Below are 22726 nucleotides of genomic sequence, written 5' to 3' on the forward strand. Positions count from 1 at the left end.
CTCCTGAACTCAGGTGATCCACCCACCTCAGCCTTCCAAAAGTGCTGGGATTACAGGCATGAGCCACCGCGACCGGCCCCTTTTATTCTCTTTTACCTCTTCCTCAACCCACAGGCTTCCACCAGTATCAGCAATCCATTCCCACATTCCCTCCTGTACAAATTACTGCCTGGAAGTAAATTTGATACTCTTTCTACAATAATGATTTGATAATTTTGTAAAATATTCAGAAACCAATGGTTCTACAATGCCCTAGCCTGAATTCCATCACCTGCTGTTAAATATGTTCCAATGTTATCCTGAAGGAGCTCGGAGGTCTCTCCCCGATAAACTGGCTCAACTCATTTATTCACATCTGGTGTTTCTGCAAGGATGTTCTTTGTTAGGATCATTCTTTCTGCTTGGACTGCCTTTTCCCATCAAAAACCTGACCACTGGAACTTAAACGCTGAATTCACAAACTTTGTTTGGAACTGTTTTCTGAATTTCAAAAACATTATCTTCTATAAAAGTCATTTAACATTTATACATTACCTCCTTAAGTATAGTAACTGTTTTTCCACTAACCTATAAACTACTTAAGATTAAGGATTGTCTTCTTTCTTTGTGTCTTTCAAAATGCAATCAGTACATAAATACAGAAAAGTTACAAGACTTGTGACCTTAGAAGACTTTTTACTGTGCCATAATTTCTTATCCTTATCCTCAAAATGTGGGTATTAACAGAATCTACTGCAAAGAGCTGTAGTGAAAATTAGATAGGTTTCCATGGGTAAAGTGGGCACTGCACAGTAAGTGCTCTGTAAGTGTTGCTTTCATTACTAGTATCATCATCATCATCTCAGAATTTAAAAAACCAGAATGAACTAAATTAGTAAGATTAATTTAGATATTTGCTAAAGGGACCCATCCTAAGTAATGGATTTATAAATTGTGGCTGATGGAAACCCGGGAAACTGCAATGTTCAGTCCAGGTATATGCCCACAATTAAAGAACAATATAACCTAATTAATTAGCCACCTAGCTTCCCAACAGATATTACCTGCATGCCTGCTGAATGCCATATGCTGAGTTAGATTCTGGTGACAAAAAGGTGAGACAGCCCCTTCATGCAGTGAGCTCACATTAGCAGGGAAGAACACAGTATAACAATACCAGACCCAGAAAAGTCTGCTGACTTATGACAGAAGGATTCCTAATTCAGATTGGAAAAGTAATGAAAGGGAATCTAAGAAAGCTCCTCAAAGGAGCAAAACCTTTAAGGAAAAAAGGTAGGAAGGCCAGGAAACCAGAATATGCAAAGCAGAGAGAAGGCTGTTGTGTGTGTGTGTGTGGTTTTTCTTCGTTTTTTCGCGAGACGGAGTTGTCACCCAGGTTGGCTCACTTTAACCTCTGCCTCCTGGGTTCAAGCAATTCTCCTGCCTCAGCCTCCTAAGTAGCTGAGATTACAGGTGTCCACCACCACGCCTGGCTAATTTCTGTATTTTTAGTCGAGATGGGGCTTCACCACATTGGCCAGGCTGGTCTCAAATACCTGACCTCAGGTGATCTGCCTGCCCTGGCCTCCCAAAGTGCTGGGATTACAGGTGTGAGCCACAGGGCCCGGCCTGCTGTTTTTTTTTTTTTTTCCTGAGATGGGAGTTTTGCTCTTCCTGCTCAGGCTGGAGTGCGGTGGCATGATCTCAGCTCACTGCAACCCCCACCTCTCGGGTTTAGGTGATTCTCCTGCATCAGCCTCTCGAGTAGATGGGACTACAGGTGCATGCTACCACATCCGGCTAATTTTTTTTTGGTATTTTTAGCAGAGACGGGGTTTCACTGTGTTAGCCAGGATGGTCTCGCTCTCTGACCTCGTGCTCCGCCTGCCTCGGCTTCCCAAAGTGCTGGGATTACAGGCGTGAACCACCACGCCCGACTTTCAGTAAGGATTTAAGGAATAATGCATTAATTAAATAGTGGTGGTTTTCATGATCTAAATACTAAAAAGTTTCCAATTTCTGCCTGAGTCCAATTCTGATACTATTCCTTTTTGACTCTCTGAACAAGAGAAGTGGGCTTGCTCTTTATTGATTCAACTATTAACACCGGACATGACGATTTGCACGAGAGAAACCGACACTGGATAGCGATTTCAGGACAGAGAAAAATGCTGAAGGAGAGTTTTTGTTTTTTTTGAGACGGAGTCTTGCTCTGTTGCCCAGGCTGGAGTGCAGTGGCGTGATCTTCGCTCACTGCAACTCTGACTCCCAGGTTCAAGCGGTTCTTCTGCCTCAGCCTCCCAAGTAGCTGGGACTACAGGCACGTGCCACCATGCCTGGCTAATTGAAGTTTTTGTTTTTTTAATTTGACCACTCTTCCTGACCTACATGATCCATTTACCTACCACCAGAAAGACAAAGGTACACAGTCCACAGTTCTTACTTTGAGCCCATCGCTTGGTAAAAGTCTTACCTGACCCAGGAGTGATAAGAGGACCCTCTAATTCAAGTGCCTCATCTTCAGACTGGTCATCTAGCTTCTTCTTTTTTTTCTTTGTTGGATCTCTGGGTTTCTTTAAGAGAGAAAGTTCTTCGGGGTGTCTGATATCTGTTAAAAAAATAGATTGTTTTACTAGAACAAAGGAAAATTTAAACACTTTACACTTAGCAAATCTACTGTTTCAAGATAAGAATTTGTAACTGCCTTCTCTGTATGTCTGAGTTGTGGCAGACATTGATGTCATGCAAAACACTGATTATGACACGTAAACTACCCAAACATTCTTAATTTCTAACTATATAATAAATGTAATGACCTCAAAGTGGAGATAACAATCTACTAGGGTACAGAAAGAAAATATTAGAAGCCCTTATTTATATACTTATTTTTTATCTAAAACTGGAAGAAAAATTGAGATTTATATTATATGTCCTTCACTTGTAACGTACACATGATAAATGAAGTAATGTCATGATACTTTTAAATCATTACCAAATCCCAATTTTTTTTTTTTGAGATGAGTTTCACTCTCATTGCACAGGCTGGAGTGCAATGGAGTGATCTCGGCTCACGGCAACCTCCGCCTCCCAGGTTCAAGCGATTCTCTTGCCTCAGCCTCCCGAGTAGCTGGGATTACAGGAATGTGCCACCATGCCTGGCTAATTTTGTATTTTTAGTAGAGATGGGGAATCTCCATGTTGATTGGGCTGGTCTCGAACTCCTGACCTCAGGTGATCCGCCTGCCTCAGCCTCTCAAGTGCTGGGATTATAGGCGTGAGCCAATGTGCCCGGCCCCAAATCCCAAATTTTAATTGATTCAGATATTCTGCCCTGTATCAAATGGTTGCAAGTTGCTCATCTATTTTCATTTGAGGAGTCTGATAACAAGCAAAATGGTTAAATGAAAATAACAAAAGAAATTAAAAATGACCCAACACAACACACACACATATAATATTATATACTGCACACCATGCTCACAAATTGCAAGACTCAATTTTGTTAAGAAGTCAGTTCTCCTCAAATTAAGCTAAAGATTTAATGAGATGCCAGTCAAAATTCCAATTTGCTTTTCTGTAGAAATTGACAGATTGTAAAATTTATATGAAAATGAGAACAATCCTAGAATAGTCAAAGACATTCTTAAAAAGAACAAAATTGGACGACTTGCACTAACTGATTTTAAGACATCATAAAGCTGTGTCAATCAAGACATTGCACTTACTGGCTTTATGAAAAGATGTACAGATGAATGTAACAGAAGTGGGCCCCCCAAACAGGCCTACATATGGGTGATCAGAAATTTTTGACAAAGATACCAAGGCAATCCAAGGCGAAGGAAAAACCTTTTCAACAAAGTGCTGAACAATGATTCATATATATATTTTTAAATATATGTGAAATATTTAACAATATGTGAAAATTATAACAATATGTGAAAATTAATTCTAAATGACCACTGATCTAAACACAACAGCCAAAATAATGAAACTAGAAGCATAAGACGAAAAAGATTTCTTAGATAGGACACACACAAAAAAAGGAACCACAAAAAAATTGCCCTTTATTTAAAAACAAAAAAACCCAACCTACCTACTCTTTAAAAGACACTGCTGAGAAAACAAAAAGACAAGCATATAATGGGACAACATATTTGCAGCACACATATCTGACAAAAGACTTGTATTCTGAATATATAGAGAGCCCAAACAACTCAAGAAGACAAATGAACTAAGGATCTGGACAATCACTTCATCAAAGAAATATGACCAAGCAGCACATGAAAAGATACTTGACATTATCAACCATCGGGGAAATACAAATTAAAACCACAGTGAGATAGTGGTATCCACATATCAGAGAGGCCAGCATTAAAAAGACATACTACCCAGTGTCAGTGAGGATGTGAAGAGGAACTTGAACTCTCGTAAGCAGCTGGTGGGACTATTAAATGAGACAATTTTTTGAAAACAGCTCAGCAATTCTGTATAAACATACATGTACCACACAACTCAAGACATTCTACCTCTAGTTATTTACCCAAGAAGATGAAAAGCACATTTGTAATAACTTTGATTCGTAAAAGCCAAAACTGAATATAACCCAGATGGATAAACAAAAATGTGATATTTGCAAACCAATGGTATACTACTTAGACAATGGAACACAACTCATCAATCAGTAAAAAGAAACAAACTATTGACACATGCAATAAAATGAATGACTCTCAAATTTATTATATTAAGTGGAAGACATATTAGAAAAGAGTATATGTGATTCCATTCATAAAATTCCAGAAAATGCCAACAAATCCGTAGTGACAGAAAGCAGATCAATTTGCTGGGAGCTGAAGTTTGACAGGTGACAGAAATATTCTGAACGTTGATTGTGGTGGTTTCAGAGGTATAAATATCTGTCACAACTCAAATTTTACACTTTAAACGGATACAGTTTATTGTATCTATTATACCACAATAAAGTTAATTAAAAAACAGTGTGAAACAATGAAGAACCCAAAAATTAACAGTAAAAAAGAAAAGCCACAGAAAGGAGAAGCAATAGGTCTACAGTCATGCGTCACTTAAGGATGGGGATGTGTTCTGATAAATGTGTCCTTAGGCAATTTCATTTTATTTTTTGTAGAGATGGGGTCTTGTCATGATGCCAAGGCTCCATGAGTTTGGTCTCCAAACTCCCTGGCCTCCCAAAGTAATGGAATCTACTATAGGTGTGAGCCACTGCATTTTTTTTTTTTTTTTGAGATCGAGTCTCGCCCTGTCGCCCAGGCTGGAGTGCAGTAGTGCCATCTGGGCTCACTGCAAGCTCCGCCTCCTGGGTTCACGCCATTCTCCTGCCTCAGCCTCCCCAGTAGCTGGGACTACAGGCACCCGCCACCACGCCCGGCTAATTTTTTGTATTTTTAGTAGAGGTGGGGTTTCACTGTTATTAGTCAGGATGGTCTTGATCTCCTGACCTCGTGATCCACCCGCCTCGGCCTCCCAAAGTGCTGGAATTACAGGCGTGAGGTACCGCGCCCAGTCGCTGCATTTATTTTTAAAATTTATTCAAAAAATAAAGTAATTGCACTACGATGTTACAAAAACTACATCATCACAAGGAGACAGAAAATTTTTAACTCCATTATAATCTTAAGGAGCTATCATTGGATATGTGGTTCATCGTTGGCCAAAATGTTGCTATGCAGCCCATGACTGAGTATTACAATGTCTGCAGCACTACACTATATGCCAGAGTATGAAGAGAACAGACAACACAACTCATATCACTATAAAACTTGTAAAGCTGTAGACTGCTAATTACTGGATCAAAATTTTACATGTGGCAGTTTACAGCTTTAGGAGCCCATGACATCCACTAGATTCAACCCAGTATTATAAATTCAGAAAGCTTTTTGTTTGTAGGGGACCTGAAAGCAGGATCCTACCATGCTGCCACAGAGCTGATGAGGCACAATTTAAGGTGGAAGCACACAGCCAAACTACCTAGATTCAAATCCTAGTTCCACTATTTATTAGCTGTATGACTCTGGGCAAGCTACTCAGCCTGTCAGTGTCTGAGTTTCCTCAACTCAAATGAGAATAGTGCCTCAGGAGGTAGTTGTATAAATTAAATGATACATAACAAATGCTTTGTAAGTATTTGCGTCTTAATGTTTTTCCTCTAATTATAAAACAGCTAACAAGAGAGGCTGGGCAAGGTGGCTCACGCCTGTAATCCCAGCACTTTGGGAGGCCAAAGTGGGAGAACTGCTCAGGAGTTCAAGACCAGCCTGGGCAACATAGGAAGAACTTTTCTCTACAAAAAAAAAAAAGTTTTTTTTTTTAAATTAACCAGGCATAGTGGTGCACACCTAGAGTCCCAGCTACTCAGGAGGCTGAGGTGGGAAGACTGCCTGAGCCTGGGAGTCCAGGCTGCAGTGAGCCGTGACTGGGCCACTGCTCTCCAGCCTCGATGACAGAGCAAGACCATCTCCAAAACAATAAAACACACACACACACCATGGTAGAAATCTGGAAGTTACCCCCCGCTCCAAAATATAAATAACTGAATCATTTAGAATGTATTCTTTCAGTACCATAAGACAGGGCAAAAAATAAAATGTGCTTATAAAAGATGAAATATGACTAGTAAATGATCATTTTAACAACTGCGTAATATTCTATGTAAATAAATCACAATTTAATCATTCTTCTAATATTGAGCCCATTGTAAACACTATTTAATAATTCTACAAACATCTATGTCCATCTTTGTCCATATTTTATTTCAGAATTCACTGGAGGAGAATTACTGGATTAAAGGTTATAATATAATTTTAAGGCAAAGATGGAACAAGATGGATATATATTCTTGTTTTATGTAGTTGATTAGTAGTAACGTACATCTTTTCATGTGTTTTTAATAATTTATATATATTTTCTCATTTTTCTGTAAGATTTCTTCAAATCAAAGTTAATTTGCATGTAAAAATTAACATGGTAGCAATTACTGCAAACCACCTTGGACTTTTTTTTGTCCATGTTTAAATAACAAGCCCAAATAAATTATTTTAATAAGTATATGGGTTTTAGTCTGGTTTTCTGTTGGTTATTTCAATGTTACTATTAGAAACACTCGGTCAGGCACAACAGCTCACGCCTGTAAACCCAGCATTTTGGGAGGCCGAGACGGGTAGAGCACCTAAGGTCAGGAATTTGAAACCAGCCTGGTCAACACGGTGAAACCCCGTATCTACTAAAAATACAAAATTAGCTGGGTATGGTAGCGCATGTCTGTAATCCCAGCTACTAGGGAGGCTGAGGCAGGGGAATCACTTGAACCCAAGAGGTGGAGGTTGCAGTGAGTTGAGATCATGCCATTGCATTCTACCCTGGGCAACGAGAGTGAAACTCTGTCTCAAAAAATAGAAAGACAGACAGAAAGAAAAGAAAGAAAAGAAAGAAAGGAAAAAAAGAAAGAAAGGAACACTCTGGGACATAACTAGGTTTTTATTTTGTTCTGTATTTTACAGGCTATTTTCTGATGGGTTTTCTGAAACCTGAAAATGGAATTAACAGAAGAACTATCCTGAATGAATATGTGACCACAGAGTAGGTGACTATAACTGCTCTTTAATTTTTAAAGGAATAAGATTTAACACGTGAAGAGATCTAATGGTTTATGAATTCTACTTTTAATTCACAATGATTCCTCAGCTTTAAATGCCAATGGGGCCACACTGGGATAAAATAAAGGCATTAGAAAATTCCAAGCCTCTGAATAAGCAGTTGTCTACACTGCTTCAACATTCAGTGGGGGGAGGGTGGTGGTGGGGTAACCTCTCTCTCCACCCACTCATTTCTCCAAAGTAAATGAAGTACTAGTATGTGATGAAGTATCTAAAAAGTATTGAAGGATAAATAACAAATCCTTATATAACAAATCTCATGCCTGAGATATGATATGCTTCTATCAAAGTCACCACAGGCACTACTGAGTGGGAGACAGTAAAGCAAACATTACATTTCGAAAAGTTCTCCCAAATGTTTCCGGCATATCCCCGAGGTTTGAGAGTCACCGTACTCCATGATTCAAATGTATTTTTGTTCCTAGGTCATTTTCTGTCTGGCTCACAAACCAGGTAGTATTAAATGTATATTAATATGCATATTTACATTAGTAAAAGATTATTAAGTAGCTTTTTCATCAGTCTTAAGTAGATAAAGCAGTTCTTAACTAGATGGGCCCATGAGAATTGCTTGTAAAATCAATAATAATAATATTAAAAATACATGCCGGGGCCATATCCCCAGATTTTTGCATTAGCTCAGGGCTCCAGCAGCTTGTTTTACAGAAGTTCTGTAAGCAATTCTGATTCCAGCTTTTTTTCTTTTTTTTTTGAGACGGAGTCTTGCTGTGTCGCCCAGGCTGGAGTGCAGTGGCGCAATCTCAGCTCACTGCAACCTCCGCCTCCTGGGTTCAAGCAATTCCCCTGCCTCAGCCTCCTGAGTAGCTGGGATTGCGGGCGCCTGCCACCACACCCGGCTATGTTTTTGTATTTTTAGTAGAGATGGGGTTTCACAGTATTAGCCAGGATGGTCTCGATCTCCTGACCTAATGATCAGCCGGCCTCGGCCTCCCAAAGTGCTGGGGTTACAGGTGTAAGCCACTGCACCCAGCCTTGAGCTTCTTGATAATTACTAGCTTAGGGAAGGGAGAGAATGAAGGGTAGAAAGAATGACTTCTTATTTTTCTAATGGTAGGTAGTTCCATATTGGAACTGGGTAGCCATTGGCTGCATATGAAGTGTGAATAAGTGATTTTCATTTCATTACAACAATAACGAAATAAACCTAACTCTCCACATTAAGATACTGATTATTTCATTGACATGAGAATTTAGGACTCACTGATTTACTGTATGCCTTGTATCAAGAAGTAATAACTAGATTTAGAAATCTGTATAAGATTTCTAAATGCGTGAGAGTGGGGCTGGAGGAGAGAATAAATAATTTTAAAAAATTTATATCAAAATAAAACATACCCAGAGGACTGTGAGACATGAAAACTTTAAAATGGCCATACCAAAATACTATACTAATTTATGCTCAATTTTACATTTCAATCAGGATAAGCTAGCATTTATGAGGCACTATGCAAAGCAGTGCTCTAGAACCTCTATAACAGAATATACAGAAATGAATTGACAGGGGCTCACTGTCACCCAGGCTGGAATGAAGTAGTGTTAGTGTGATCACAGCTCACTGCAGCCTCGACTTCCTGGGCTCAGGCAATCCTCCGGCCTCAGCCTCCCAAAATACTGGGAATGCAGGCCTGAGCCACTACACCCAGCCACAGCAATGACATTTAATGTTCATTATAATTAGCATGTTATCAAACAGAAGACAAATCTAGTCTAATCTGTACAGGCTATATAATTACTATACATACAAAAAAGCATGAGGGTGAGGAATTGAGAAACTGAGATAAAGAAGGGTTCTCAGGGAAGATAAAGCTTTCTGGTTAAAAAAGTATATTGAATATGTGCATTTATTTTCACTCCTTTTTAAAATCATGTAAACAATAAAGAAAACATAAACCTATAAGGGCCCCCAAAATGGAAGAAAATATTGGATAATAAATCTCAGAAAAGTTTTGGGAGGCAGAAGTCAGATGGAACAGTAACTTTGTAAACTGGATAAATATAAAACCAAGGTGTTTGTAGAAGGAGGTACCAATGGGAAACACCCTGATTCACTGTTCTAATCATCAAACTGAGGCACAGAAAACAGACAGACTACCTGAAAAAATTTAGTCTGCCCCAACATCCCTTTCCTGTTTCATTACTGAATTAAACTCAGGTAACCTACTCCACAGACACACACCCTTTAGGATCCTTTACAAGCAGAACCTGAAGAGTCCTAGGGAAAAGATCTTTTAGATACTGATGTTTGAAAAAGCTTGCTCAATATGTCTAAATACCTTACAGAGGGATAATGAGCTAAAATCCATACAATATAGAGCTTCCTATTAGGCACTGATAATGCCCCAGGCGGGCGCGGTGGCTCACGCCTGTAATCCCAGCACTCTGGGAGGCTGAGGTGGGCAGATCATGAGGTCAGGAGATGGAGACAATACTGGCTAACATGGTGAAACCCCGTCTCTACTAAAAATACAAAAAAAAAAAAAAAAAAAATTTTAGCTGGGCGTGGTGCCGGGCGCCTGTAGTCCCAGCTACTCGGGAGGCTGAGGCAGGAGAATGGCATGAACCCGGGAGGTAGAGCTTGCAGTGAGCCGAGATTGCGCCACTGCACTCCAGCCTGGGTGACAGAGCGAGACTCTGTCTAAAAAAAATGTGCCCCAGCCAGACAGCCAATGATTACTAGATACTTGAGAAAGGCTTCTGTGGTGGGCAGAATACTAAAGATTTAAGATTCCTACCCATGGTTACACAAGCACCAATCTAGGTACTGCTGTGAGGAGTTTTTGCAAATGAATTAAGATTACTTATTAACTCATTTTAGGGAGATTATCCTGGGTTATCTGGGTGAACCCAATGTAATCACATGAGGCCTCAGGAACAGCAGAGGCAGGCAGAAGAGAGATGAGACAGGAATGGTCAGATAAATTCCGAGAGAAGACCTTGACTTGCTGTTACTGGCTTTGAAGATAGAGGAAGGGGGCCATAAGCAATGTGGAGAGCCTTTAGGAGTTGAGAATGACCCCTGGCAGACAAGCCAGAGGGAACCTTAGTCTTACAATCACACAGAACCAAAGTCTATCACGCAAAATTCATTCTCAGAGCCTCCAGGAAGGAACGCAGCCCCGCTGACACCTTAACTTCAGCCACTAAAGACTCTACAGAGGACACAGGTGAGCCACTGTGTATACACCTTTAACCTACAGCGACTGTGAGATAAATTCGTGCTGTTTCAGGCTGCTAAACTTATGGTAACTTGTTATGGCAGCAATGCAACACTAACAAACCTTCTAACAGGAAAGACAAGAGACCAAACAAAAAGAAAAATAACTTATGAGAAACAGACACGATACAGACTACAGAGAACAAAATACAACATGCTTAATGAAGAGGCTGAGAAAAAGACAATGACATCTAGAAGAGATAAACAGGAGAATATAAAAAACAATGAGAGGTGGTGTTCACGCCTGTAATCCCAGCACTTTGGGAGGCCGAGGTGGGTGGATCACCTGAGGTCAGGAGTTCAAGACCAGCCTGGCCAACTTGGTGAAACCCTGTCTCTATTAAAAATACAAAAAAATTAGCTGAGCGTGGTGGAGTGTGCCTGTAGTCCCAGTTACTCGGGAGGCTGAGGCAGGAGAATTGCTTGAACCCAGGAGGTGGAGGTTGCAGTGAGCCCAGATCGCACCACTGCACTCCAGCCTGGGCAACAACAGCAAAACTCTGTCTCAAAAAAAAAAAGAGATTAAGAAAGAGACTTTAGATATTAACAATGGAGGGGGAAGGGTCCTTTCCATTTATTTTCACTATTCTGTTGAAGTATAGCTTATATAAAGTCCACAAATCTTAAATATATTTAAGAATACCTGTGTAACAAACATCCAGATAGAAATATAAAACACTGAAAACTGGCCAGGCGCAGTGGCTCATGCTTGTAATCCCAGCACTTTGGGAGGCCGAGGTGGGTGGATTACCCAAAGTCAGGAGTTCGAGACCAGCCTAGGCAACATGGTGAAACCCTGTCTCTATTAAAAATACAAAAATTAGCCAGGCATGGCTGTGAGTGCCTGTAATCCCAGCTACTTGGGAGGCTGAGGCAGGAGAATCACTTGAACCCGGGAGATGGAGGTTGCAGTGAGCTGAGGTCACACCACTGTACTCTAGCCTGGGTGGCAGAGTAAGACTCTGTCTCAAAAAAAAACCAAAAAAACAAAAAACCCAAAACACTGAAAATTAAAATGTGATAGCCACCAAAAAAAAAAAAAAGGTCAAGCAAGTGGATCCATCCAAGAACAATGTCTGACTAACAGTAACAGAGAGAAGAAAGAAAACGAAGAGGAGGAAATTATCAAGGAAATAATATTATGAAACAACTCCCCATAAATACAAGCAATATCCCCTGGTCAGAAGTCTCCAGCACAATGAATGAAAATAAAACCCTAACCAGGTAGGGCACGTTGTTACAAAATTTCAAAATGGCAGGGAAAAGAACAGATCCCAAAAGTTTCCAGTGAGAAAAGGCAGTCTACAAAAAAGATTAAAAATAAAACTCAAGCTTTTTTTGCTGCATCTACTGCAAGAATGAAGACCATTCTCAGCAATCAGACTGTTGACATTCCAGAAAATGTTGACATTACTCTGAAGGGACGCACAGTTATCGTGAAGGGCCCCAGAGGAACCCTGCGGAGGGACTTCAATCACATCAATGTAGAACTCAGTCTTCTTGGAAAGAAAAAAAAGAGGCTTCGGGTTGACAAATGGTGAGGTAACAGAAAGGAACTGGCTACCGTTCAGACTATTTGTAGTCATGTACAGAACATGATCAAGGGTGGTTACACTGGGTTTCTGTTACAAGATGAGGTCTGTGTATGCTCACTTCCCCATCAACGTCGTTATCCAGGAGAATGGGTCTCTTGTTGAAATCCGAAATTTCTTGGGCGAAAAATACATCCGCAGGGTTTGAATGAGACCAGGTGTTGTTTGTTCAGTATCTCAAGCCCAGAAAGACGAATTAATCCTTGAAGGAAATGACATTGAGCTTCTTTCAAATTCAGTAGCTTTGATTCAGCAAGTCACAACAGTTAAAAACAAGGATATCAGGAAATTTTTGGATGGTATCTATGTCTCTGAAAAAGGAACTGTTCAGCAGGCTGATGAATAAGATCTAAGAGTTATCCAGCTACAGAAAGAAGATGCCAGATAACTCCTAAGACCTACTTGTGATATTTAAATGATGCAATAAAAGACCTGTTGATTTGGGGAAAAAAAAAAAAAACATAAAACAAACAAACAAACTCAAGAACATTATTAGGAGGCCAGGCATGGTGGTCATGCCTGTAATCTCAGCACTTTGGGAGATGAAGGTGGGAGGGCTGCTTGAGGTCAGGAGCTCAAGACAAGTCTAGGCAACATAGTGGTACCCCATCTTTACAAAAAATTAAAAGATTAGGCAGGCATAGTAGTACACGCCTGTAGTCCCAGTTACTTGAGAAGCTGAAGCAGGAAGATTGCTTGAGCCCAGGAGTTAGAGATTAGAGTGAGCTGTGATTGTGCCACTGCAGTCCAGCCTGGGCAACAGAGCAAGACCCTGTCTCTTAAGAAAAAAAAAAAAAGAAAAGAAAAGGAAAAAAAAAAGAAAACTATCAGGACTATTAATAGCAACACTGGAAGCCAAAAGATAATTTAACAATGACTTCCAAATTCTGAGGGAAAAATAATTTTTGATCCAACAACTCTATTAAAGGGCAGAATAAAGACAAACACAGTCTCTCAAAAATTTACATCCCATTCACCTTTTTCTTACTGTCCTGATGGAGAATATATTCCACCAACATAAGACAGCAAATGAACACTGAGGAAAACTCAAAGATAAAATACAAGAGAGAAGAGAAGATAATGCTGAAGGTAAGTCCTAGGGCTGTGACTTTCCACCTCGGCCAAGAAAATATCCACCCCAGAGTGCAAGAGGATGTCTAGGAAGAAAAAAAGAAAAGTGGGGAGATTGACTATAATCTGAAAATGTATTTGATCATGTTGAAAATTAAGGAGAATAACAGAAAGTAAACAAATCAGCAACAGATACATGTTGCAAAAGCAGCAAATGATAAAAAGACATACGACACTTTGGGAAGCAAAGATGGGAAAACTGCTTGAGACCCCAGGAGTTAGAAACCAGCCTGGCGCCTGAAATCCCAGCACTTTGGGAGGCTGAGGTGGGTGGATCACCTGCAGTCAGGAGTTTGCGACCAGCCTGGCCAACATAGTGAAACCCCATCTCTACTAAAAATACAAAAACTAAGCTGGGCGCAGTGGCTCATGCCTGTAATCTCAGCACTTTGGGAGGCCAAGGTGGGCGGATCACCTAAGGTCAGGAGTTCAAGACCAGCCTGGCCAACGTGGTGAAACCCCACATCCACTAAAAATAAAAACATTAGCTGGGCATGGTGGCATGCACCTATAATCCCAGCTACTAAAGAGGCTGAGACAGGAGAAATGCTTGAACCTGGGAGGTGGAGGTTGCAGGGAGCCAAGATCATGCCATTGCACTCCAGCCTGGGTGACAGATAGACTCTGTCTCAGAAAAAACAAACAAAAAAACAAAAATTAGCCAGGCGTGGTGGCATGTGCCTGTAATCCCAGCTACTCGGCAGGCTGAGGCATAAGAATCTCTTGAACCTGGGAGGTGGAGGTTGCAGTGAGCCGAGACTGCACCACTGCACTCCAGCCTAGGTGACAGAGCAGGACTCTTTCTTAAAAAAAAAGAAAGAAAGAAAGAAAAGAAACCAGCCTGGGAAATATGGTGAGACCCCATCTCTAAAAGGAGGGGGGAAAAAAAAAGGCATACGAGATAGGAAAGGTAAAAAATACACATTTTGGCTCAGAAAGTAAAAATGTCTGCTTTGTTAATGTCGACAATGACAGTGATTCAGCCAAAAATTGTAACAGTTATAATAAAGAAGAAAGGGTTGAGGCCAGGTGAGGTGGCTCATGCCTGCAATCCCCAGCACTTTGGGAGGCCAGGGCAGGTGGATCACTTGAGATCAGGTGTTCAAGACCAGCCTGACCAACATGGTGAAACCTCATCTCTACTAAAAATACAAAATTAGCTGGGTGTAGTGGAGTGCACTTGTAATCCCAGCTACTCAGGAGGTTGAGGCAGGAGAATTGCTTGAATCAGGGAGGTGGAAGTTTCAGTGAGCCAAGATTGCGCTACTGCACTCCAGCCTGGGGGACACAGCGAGACTTAAGCTCAAAAAAAAAAAAAAAAGGATTGAGTGGAAAAACATCAACAGATATCTAAAATTGATAAGAAGTAACAGTATAAGCACATATTTAGAATTACGAAAATGAAAGCCAGAAACAGTAAAATAGTAGAAAGCGGTAGGGAATGCAACCAGGCACTGGGGAGAAATCAGGCAGTAAAGTAGTTTCATGGTACAAGCCTTTTTTATTTTAATTCTGCATTTATTGCTTTGATTAACAAATAATTAAAAAAAAATCTTTCGGCTTACTAAATAAAGAATGCACTGGAAAGAACAAGAATGGATAAAGGAGACTGCTTAGGAGGCTCCCGGAGCAGGAAGAGGTGGTGGCTAGAATACCGGAGGAGTGGAGGGTGGAGATGGAGAGATGTGGGAAGATGGAAAACATACCCTTGAGGCAAAACAAACATTTGGAGGTGATAATGAGATGTGTAGGTGAGGAAGAGGGCAATGCTAAGGATGACTCCCATGTGTCTGGTATGTGTACCTGGGATGGAGGAGCCTTTTACTACTATGGTGATTGCTGGGGGGAAGGCGGACAAAAGAGAGGAGGGAGCACAGAGATTTGGAAAGGAATACCATGAGTTCAGCCTTGAGTGTGTTCAGTTTAAAATTCTGGTTAAAGAAATGGTTTTGTTATTATATGTAATGCTTCAATGAGCATATGATGGCTTTCTAAGAAAGATGCAAGGCTAGAAGAATATCTAGGAAGAACGAAGAATGGAGGATTTCAAGTAAGCTGGGGTAACAGGAACTTGATTTACTCTCCTGTTTTATTTAAACAATAAGAAATAAAGGAAAAGAAAAAACACTTTCAGACATTAGGCAACAAGATGCACAAAGGAAAGACTAAAAGGATGAACTGAGTGCACCAATTTACTGCCTATGGACAGGGGAGGGGCGCATGGGGCCTGGTCTTGCAGAGTTGAGAGATCTGGAATGGCATTCAGGTATGACAAGGTGGCTAGAATGTGTGGGGCAGGGGACAGGAGAGAAGGGAGCTCCATGTAGAGTGCTCCGGAGGTCTGCAGAGGTGTTTCCTGGAGTCTAGCTGAATCCTATTTGTGCATTTGTTAAGAGGAAGCTACCAGAGACTGCAGAAAGAATCAACGGCTAAAAGAGTTAATGTTCCCATCAAGGAGAGCAGAAAGACCTCTAACTCAGAGTACTGAGAAGAACCCTCGGAAGACTATGACCTCAGTAAAGAGGCTAAATTAGTCCTAAGGCTAATGTTGCCTCTGGTCTACCCTAATAAAGCTTCAAAGCAAAAGAATCCAACTAATTCCAAGTAATTTGGTGACCAGAAAAAAAAGTCAAGACTACTCAATACAAAAAAATCCAGCCACTATGACGCATAACAACACACAGCCAGGAGTAAAAAGTGGGGGCGGGGAAGCACAAATAACTCAGATGATAGATAAAAAATACTGAAATAGCTATATAAAGATATTCCATGTTTAAGAAACTAGAAGAAAACAAACATAATAAAGAGAAAAATGAAAAATCTATATAAAAATGAAGCCAAAATCAAACTTCTAGTGAGGAAAAATACATCTCAAATGAAAAAGGCACTGGATGGGATTAACAGCAGATTAGCAGCAGAAAGATCAATAAACTCGAAGATATGAATAAACCTTAAAAACATGATTTCAGGACACATCATAATCAAATTGCTGATAACCAGGGTAAAGATAAAATCTTCCAGGGCAGGCATAAAACACAGAGGAACAATAATAGAGTTCTCTGAAATTATACAAACTAGAAGACAACTGAGGGACATCAATTACTGGGGGGTGGGGGGAAATTTAGAATTCTTCTCCCAGCTGCAGTATCTTTCAAAAATGAAGGGAAAATCAAAACTTTTTTTTTTTTTTTGAGACAGAGTCTCACTCGGTTGCCCAATTTGGGGTGCAGTGACACAATCTCAACTCACTACAACATTTGCCTTCCAGGCTCAAGCGATCCTTCCCGCTTAACCTCCCGAGCAGCTGGAACTACACGTGCATGCCAATATGCCCAGCTAATGTTTTGGTATTTTTTGGAGATGGGGTTTCGCTATGTTGCCCAGGCTGGTCTCGAACTCCTGGGCTCAAGTGATCTTTGGCTTCCCAAAGTGCTGGGACTACGTGTAGGCATAAGCCACTGTGCCTGGATCAAATCAAAACTTTTATAAACAAAAGGTCAAAATTTCATTACCAGTAGACTTGCACTATAAAAAGAGAGGCATATGAAGTTCTTCAGGTAGAAGAAAAAGGAGACCACATGGAAAGGATACTTACAAAGAGCACTGAAAAATGGGAAATAGGTGATATGAAAGACCATTTTGCTCATTTTTAAATACTTTACTGCTTTGGGGGAAAACAACACTGTAGGGTTTAGCATATATAGGAGTAAAATACATGACACAAAAAGGACAGGAAGGAAGAAATGAAACTAAACTGCTATAAGGTTATTATACTATGTGTGAAGTAGTATATTATTTGAAGGTAGACTGTGAATAAGTTAAAGTCATATACTGTAAACCCTAGAGCAACCACTAAAATGGCAAAATGAAGGTCGTAATAGCTAGTAATTTACAAGTGGAGATCAATGTAATCAAAACACCTCCCGCCCCCAAAAAACAACCCCACCAAAAACCCCTTAATCTACTAGAAAGGAAGGAAACAGAAAAGAAATGGGACAACAGAGATCACAAATTGGTCTTCACCAAAATGAAAACTTTTGCTCTTAGAAAACACTGTTAATGAAATGGTAAGCCACAGATTGTGAGAAAATATTTGCAAAACATATCCAATAAAATTTCCATATCTGGGATATGCAAAGAATGCTTACAACACAATTACATGACAGCCTAATTTAAAAGACAGGGAGGCGAAGGATTCAAACAGACACCTCACCATTATATGGGTGGCAATTAAGCACAAGAATAGATGCTCACCAACATTAGTCACTAGGGTAATGTGAATTAAAGCCACAAGGAGATAGGCTCTGACACCTGCTAGAATACCCCAAACTGAAAAATGTTTCAAGGACACAGAGCAACTGAAACTCTCAAGTACTGACAGGCAGAATGCAAAATAGTACAGTCACTTTGGAAAAGAATTTGACTATTTTATTACAAGGTGAAACATCCACTTATCATATGACCCAGAAACCTACTCATAGCTTTTACTGCTCTTGAGTAAATACCTAGGTTCACAAAGACCTGTAAGTGAATGGTCACAGATGCTTTTTAAAAAATTAAAAGCCCCAGCCTTCCACTGGTGAATGGATAAACAAATTATGGTATATCCATACAACAAAGTACTCAGTAATAAAATGGCGTTGATAACACACAATAATATGGATGAAGGTCAGAAGCATTATGCTAAGTAGAAAATGCCATACAGAAAAGACCAAATACTGTAGGATTCCATTTATATGACATTTTAGAAAAGGCAAGACTATAGTGGTAGAAGGCAGATAAGTGGTTGGCAGAGGTCAGAAGGGTAAAGAGGACTGCCAGCAGAGGGCCATGAGGGGACTATCCTTTATCTTGCTGGTGGTCCATTAGTCAAAATGCACTGAATTTTGCCATTACGATTATTTTACCTTAAATTATACCTTAACAAAACTGATCAAAACGATAAATAAAATTAAAGGACACAGCTTATAAGACATACCTTGGGTCCTCTCCTTAATAAAAATTTCATTTTTTATTTCTTTAAACTCCTGGCTCTATTGCTCAGTTTGACTGACTAGATACTAAAAAGGGCATTTGGCAGGTCTGCTGACAGGCTAACTGACCTGCCATTTCTCAGCCCTCTTGCTTGCGGCTAGTATAAGGAAACTGGAAAAGTTAAGTGATATTCATGTTTTCCCAGTCTCCCTTGCAGCTAAGGGCAGTCATATGACCTAAGGTGGGCCAGCAGGATGTGAGGGGGGCTTCCGGGATGTTTTGCTTTGCTGTTAGGACACAGGTGTGGAAGAGAGGTAGATACTCCGCCTCCTGAATTGCAGCTATAGGTTGAGCACTCCTAACCTGACTAAAATGCTCCAATGAGCATTTCCTTTGAATGTCACACTGGCAGTCATAAAGTTTCGAATTTTGGAGCATTTCAAATTTCAGATGAGGGCTACTCAATCCATGTATGCCTGGAGCTCTAGGAAGCATCTTACAATCATGAGGCCAACCTGACATGCTGAGGGGTGAGGAACTGAGGGATGGAAAGAGTTTGTCCTTGAAGACACAACTGAACAATGAATCCAGTTCCGGCAACCACTTCATTTTCTCAAGTGACTTCTTATGTGAAAAAGAAGGCGCTTATTAGTTTAACGCACTGTTAAATCTAGATTTCTGGCCGGGCATGATGGCTAACGCTTGTAATCCCAGCACTTTGGGAGGCTGAGGCAGGTGGACCACTTGAGGTCAGGAGTCCAGGACCAGCCTGGCCAACAAGCCGAAATTCCACCTCTGCTAAAAATACAAAAATTAGCCGGGTGTGGTGGTGGGCACCTGTAATCCCAGCTACTCAGGAGGCTGTGGCAGAATTGCTTGAACCTGGGAGGTGGAGGCTGCAGTGCAAAAAAGTAGTTTAAGTGACTCGTTTCCTTTTCATCTTTATTTAAAAATCCCTCATGCCTGTAATCCCAGCACTTTGGGAGGCCAAGGTGGGCAGATCGTGAGGTCAAGGGATCGAGACTATCCTGCAAAGATGGTGAAACCCTGTCTCTACTAAAAATACAAAAATTAGCTGGGTGTGGTGGTGCACGCCTGTAGTCCTAGCTACTTGGGAGGCTGAGGCAGGAGAATCGCTTAAGCCCAGGAGGCAGTGACTGCAGTGAGCCGAGATTGCACCACTGTACTCCAGCCTGAGAACAGAGCAAGACTCCATCTCAAAAAAAAAAAAAAGGGGGGGCCAGGTGCGGGGGCTCATGCCTGTAATCCCAACACTTTGGGAGGCTGAGGCGGGTGGATCATGAGGTCAGGAGATTGAGACCATCCTGGCTAACAGAGTAAAACCCCGTCTCTACCAAAGATATAAAAAATTAGCCGGGTATGGTGGTGGGCGTCTGCAGTCCCAGCTACTTGGGAGGCTGAAGCAGTAGAATGGTGTGAACTCGGGAGGCAGAGCTTGCAATGAGCCGAGATCGCGCCACTGCACTCCAGCCTGGGTGACAGAGCAAGACTCTGTCTAAAAAAAAAAAAAAATCCAATCTTTATTGTTACCACTAAGACAAACCTTTTGTACAGAGTTCTTACATACAGCTTAATTTACCTAAACCACTTTAATAATTACAAAAAATTTTAAAGCCCAACTGAGCTTCAGTCAGTCTGAGTTCTAGTCCACTAGCATTTTGTGCTTCTCTATCCCTATCAGATAGATTCTTCTTCACAAGGCTAGAACAGAAAGAGAAAAAATAGGAATGAATTAGCATGTATCTAATGCGGAAAGACCCAAATGACATGTCCTATTGATAATATAGAATGGTCACAAGCTCTAAACACAAAATATGTTCTTTTATAGTAGTTCTTTGTCGATTGTCAGATTTTGGGAGAAAGTTTCATTTCCTCTCAATAAGGCTCTTCATTTGTGAAGCCTGCGTGCCAGAATACATTACATTAAAAAAAAGACTTTCTTTGCCAACAGTCTTTCTGTCCAAAAGGAAAATGCAAGCAAAATTTCATTAATTATTACACAGAAGCACTGATCTGAAAGTACATTTTTGAAAGAAAAAAATTATTATACAGAAGCATGTTCTCAACAGTTAAATTATAAAAGATAATTTTTACCAAATTAAAAGCTTGGAAATGTCAGTGTTCAGCAAAAGTAGGTATTTCCCTTTAAATGGTGTTCTGCTGGTCTTGCATCACTGTCCTTTTTCAGTGGTTGGCACACCCTTCACATTTACTTGGTAATGTTAGGTAACAATGTATTTTGGTAGCAATGGAAATGTCCTCATCTTTCTTAGTTTTAATTCTACTGATCATACATTAAGTAAGCAAAAGCCACAAAAGTAGACACAAGAGAGTTAAATTAATTAAGTCACAATGACCACTACTTAGTGACTTCATTTTAATTTGGGGGAAATATTTAATAACTTGGGTTGAAAATTAAGTGATCTAAAACAACTAATAGAAAAAAACCCTAATTATTCCTGGGAAGTGTTATACACTGTCACTTCAGTGTTCAGTTTCAGTGGTGAAAAAAAATAATAAACCGCTAGAGTAATGTTTCCCATAATGTAATTCGGGGGTTGGCAAACTTTTTCCATAAAGATAGTAAATATTTTAGGGTATGCAGCTCTACTTAACACTGCTGCTGTAACGCAAAAGCAACCACAGACAATACCTAAGCCAATGAATGTAGCTGTATTCCAACACAACTTTATTTATGAACATGGGAATTTGAATTTTTATAATTCTCACAGCATAAAAAATATTATTTTAATTTTCTTTCTTTTTTTTTGAGACGGAGTCTCGCTCTGTCACCCAGGCTGGAGTGCTGTGGCCAGATCTCAGCTCACTGCAAGCTCCGCCTCCCGGGTTCACGCCATTCTCCTGCCTCAGCCTCCCGAGTAGCTGGGACTACAGGCGCCCGCCATCTCGCCCGGCTAGTTTTTTGTAGTTTTTAGTAGAGACGGGGTTTCACTATGTTAGCCAGGATGGTCTCGATCTCCTGACCTCGTGATCCGCCCGTCTCGGCCTCCCAAAGTGCTGGGATTACAGGCTTGAGCCACCGCGCCCGGCCTTAAGAGTTTTTTTTTTTTTTTTGAGACGGAGTCTTGCTCTGTCGCCCGAGCTGGAGTGCAGTGGCCGGATCTCAGCTCACTGCAAGCTCCGCCTCCCGGGTTTACGCCATTCTCCTGCCTCAGCCTCCGCATAGGCGCCCGCCACCTCGCCCCGCTAGTTTTTTGTTTTTGTATTTTTAGTAGAGACGGGGTTTCACCGTGTTAGCCAGGATGGTCTCGATCTCCTCACCTCGTGATCCGCCCGTCTCGGCCTCCCAAAGTGCTGGGATTACAGGCTTGAGCCACCGCGCCCGGCCTTTAATTTTCCTTAACCATTAAAAAAAAGTAAAAGCCTAATTATAATTAGTTCCTGAGCTACACAAAAGCAGGCTGCAGGCCAGAGTTTGCCAACACAATTTAATCACTTGGCAAATCAACTACCCTTCCCTCTTTCCTAACACACATATGAAAATTTTATAACTTCCAAGAAATATTTTATAGCAATAATGGTGTTAAATTATGTATTAAATATGCATTTATTAAATATATATTACATTATTATCTAAGGCCAATTAGCTGTTTTCTTATTTAATTCTGTAGCCAAACCTCAACTGTATAACTATTTGACTGCATCTTTATGCCCTAGTTTTTCTCCTGGTTTCCTCCAAATGGGGACCCCCATCTTAGGAACCCTGCTCTGTGATACTGACCCCCACCCTACCCCCAATTCTTCATGATGTTAAGTAGACTGCAGCATAGAGCCTGCTATCAGATACCCCTCTTCCCTGTTGTGCTGCCAGCATGTGAAGACATCTATATATTCACACATGTCAAGTACTTGGACTCTCACCAAACACTGTGATCACCTAAATTTTATGTATCTCCTAGATTTCTGAAATCTGTGTCCTTGGTATCTGCTCCTTCATGTAAACATGACTAGTCTGTAAAGCACAATCCCTTTTGTTTCGGACAATTTCATAATCAAGTGCCTTAGTTCTTGGAGTATTCTCCAATATATCTACAAATAAAATTACCACTCATTAAGACCCTCTCTTTTCTGTAGAAAAGACTTTA

At 40.6% G+C, this 22726-nt stretch overlaps 1 protein-coding gene across 3 annotated transcripts in view; it reads right to left on the reverse strand.

Moving 5' to 3' along the window:
• Positions 1-22726, reverse strand: part of FERMT2 (fermitin family member 2) — a 99762-nt gene that overhangs the window by 37255 nt on the left and 39781 nt on the right. For all 3 annotated transcript variants that reach the window (XM_011961810.1, XM_011961811.1, XM_011961809.1), the window contains one exon: positions 2453-2587. In XM_011961810.1, the coding sequence (XP_011817200.1) occupies positions 2453-2587 (135 nt within the window). The remainder of the gene's footprint in view (positions 1-2452; positions 2588-22726) is intronic.

The sequence above is a fragment of the Colobus angolensis genome, unplaced genomic scaffold, assembly GCF_000951035.1.
Source record: "Colobus angolensis palliatus isolate OR3802 unplaced genomic scaffold, Cang.pa_1.0 Scaffold57, whole genome shotgun sequence".
Classification (NCBI taxonomy): domain Eukaryota; kingdom Metazoa; phylum Chordata; class Mammalia; order Primates; family Cercopithecidae; genus Colobus; species Colobus angolensis.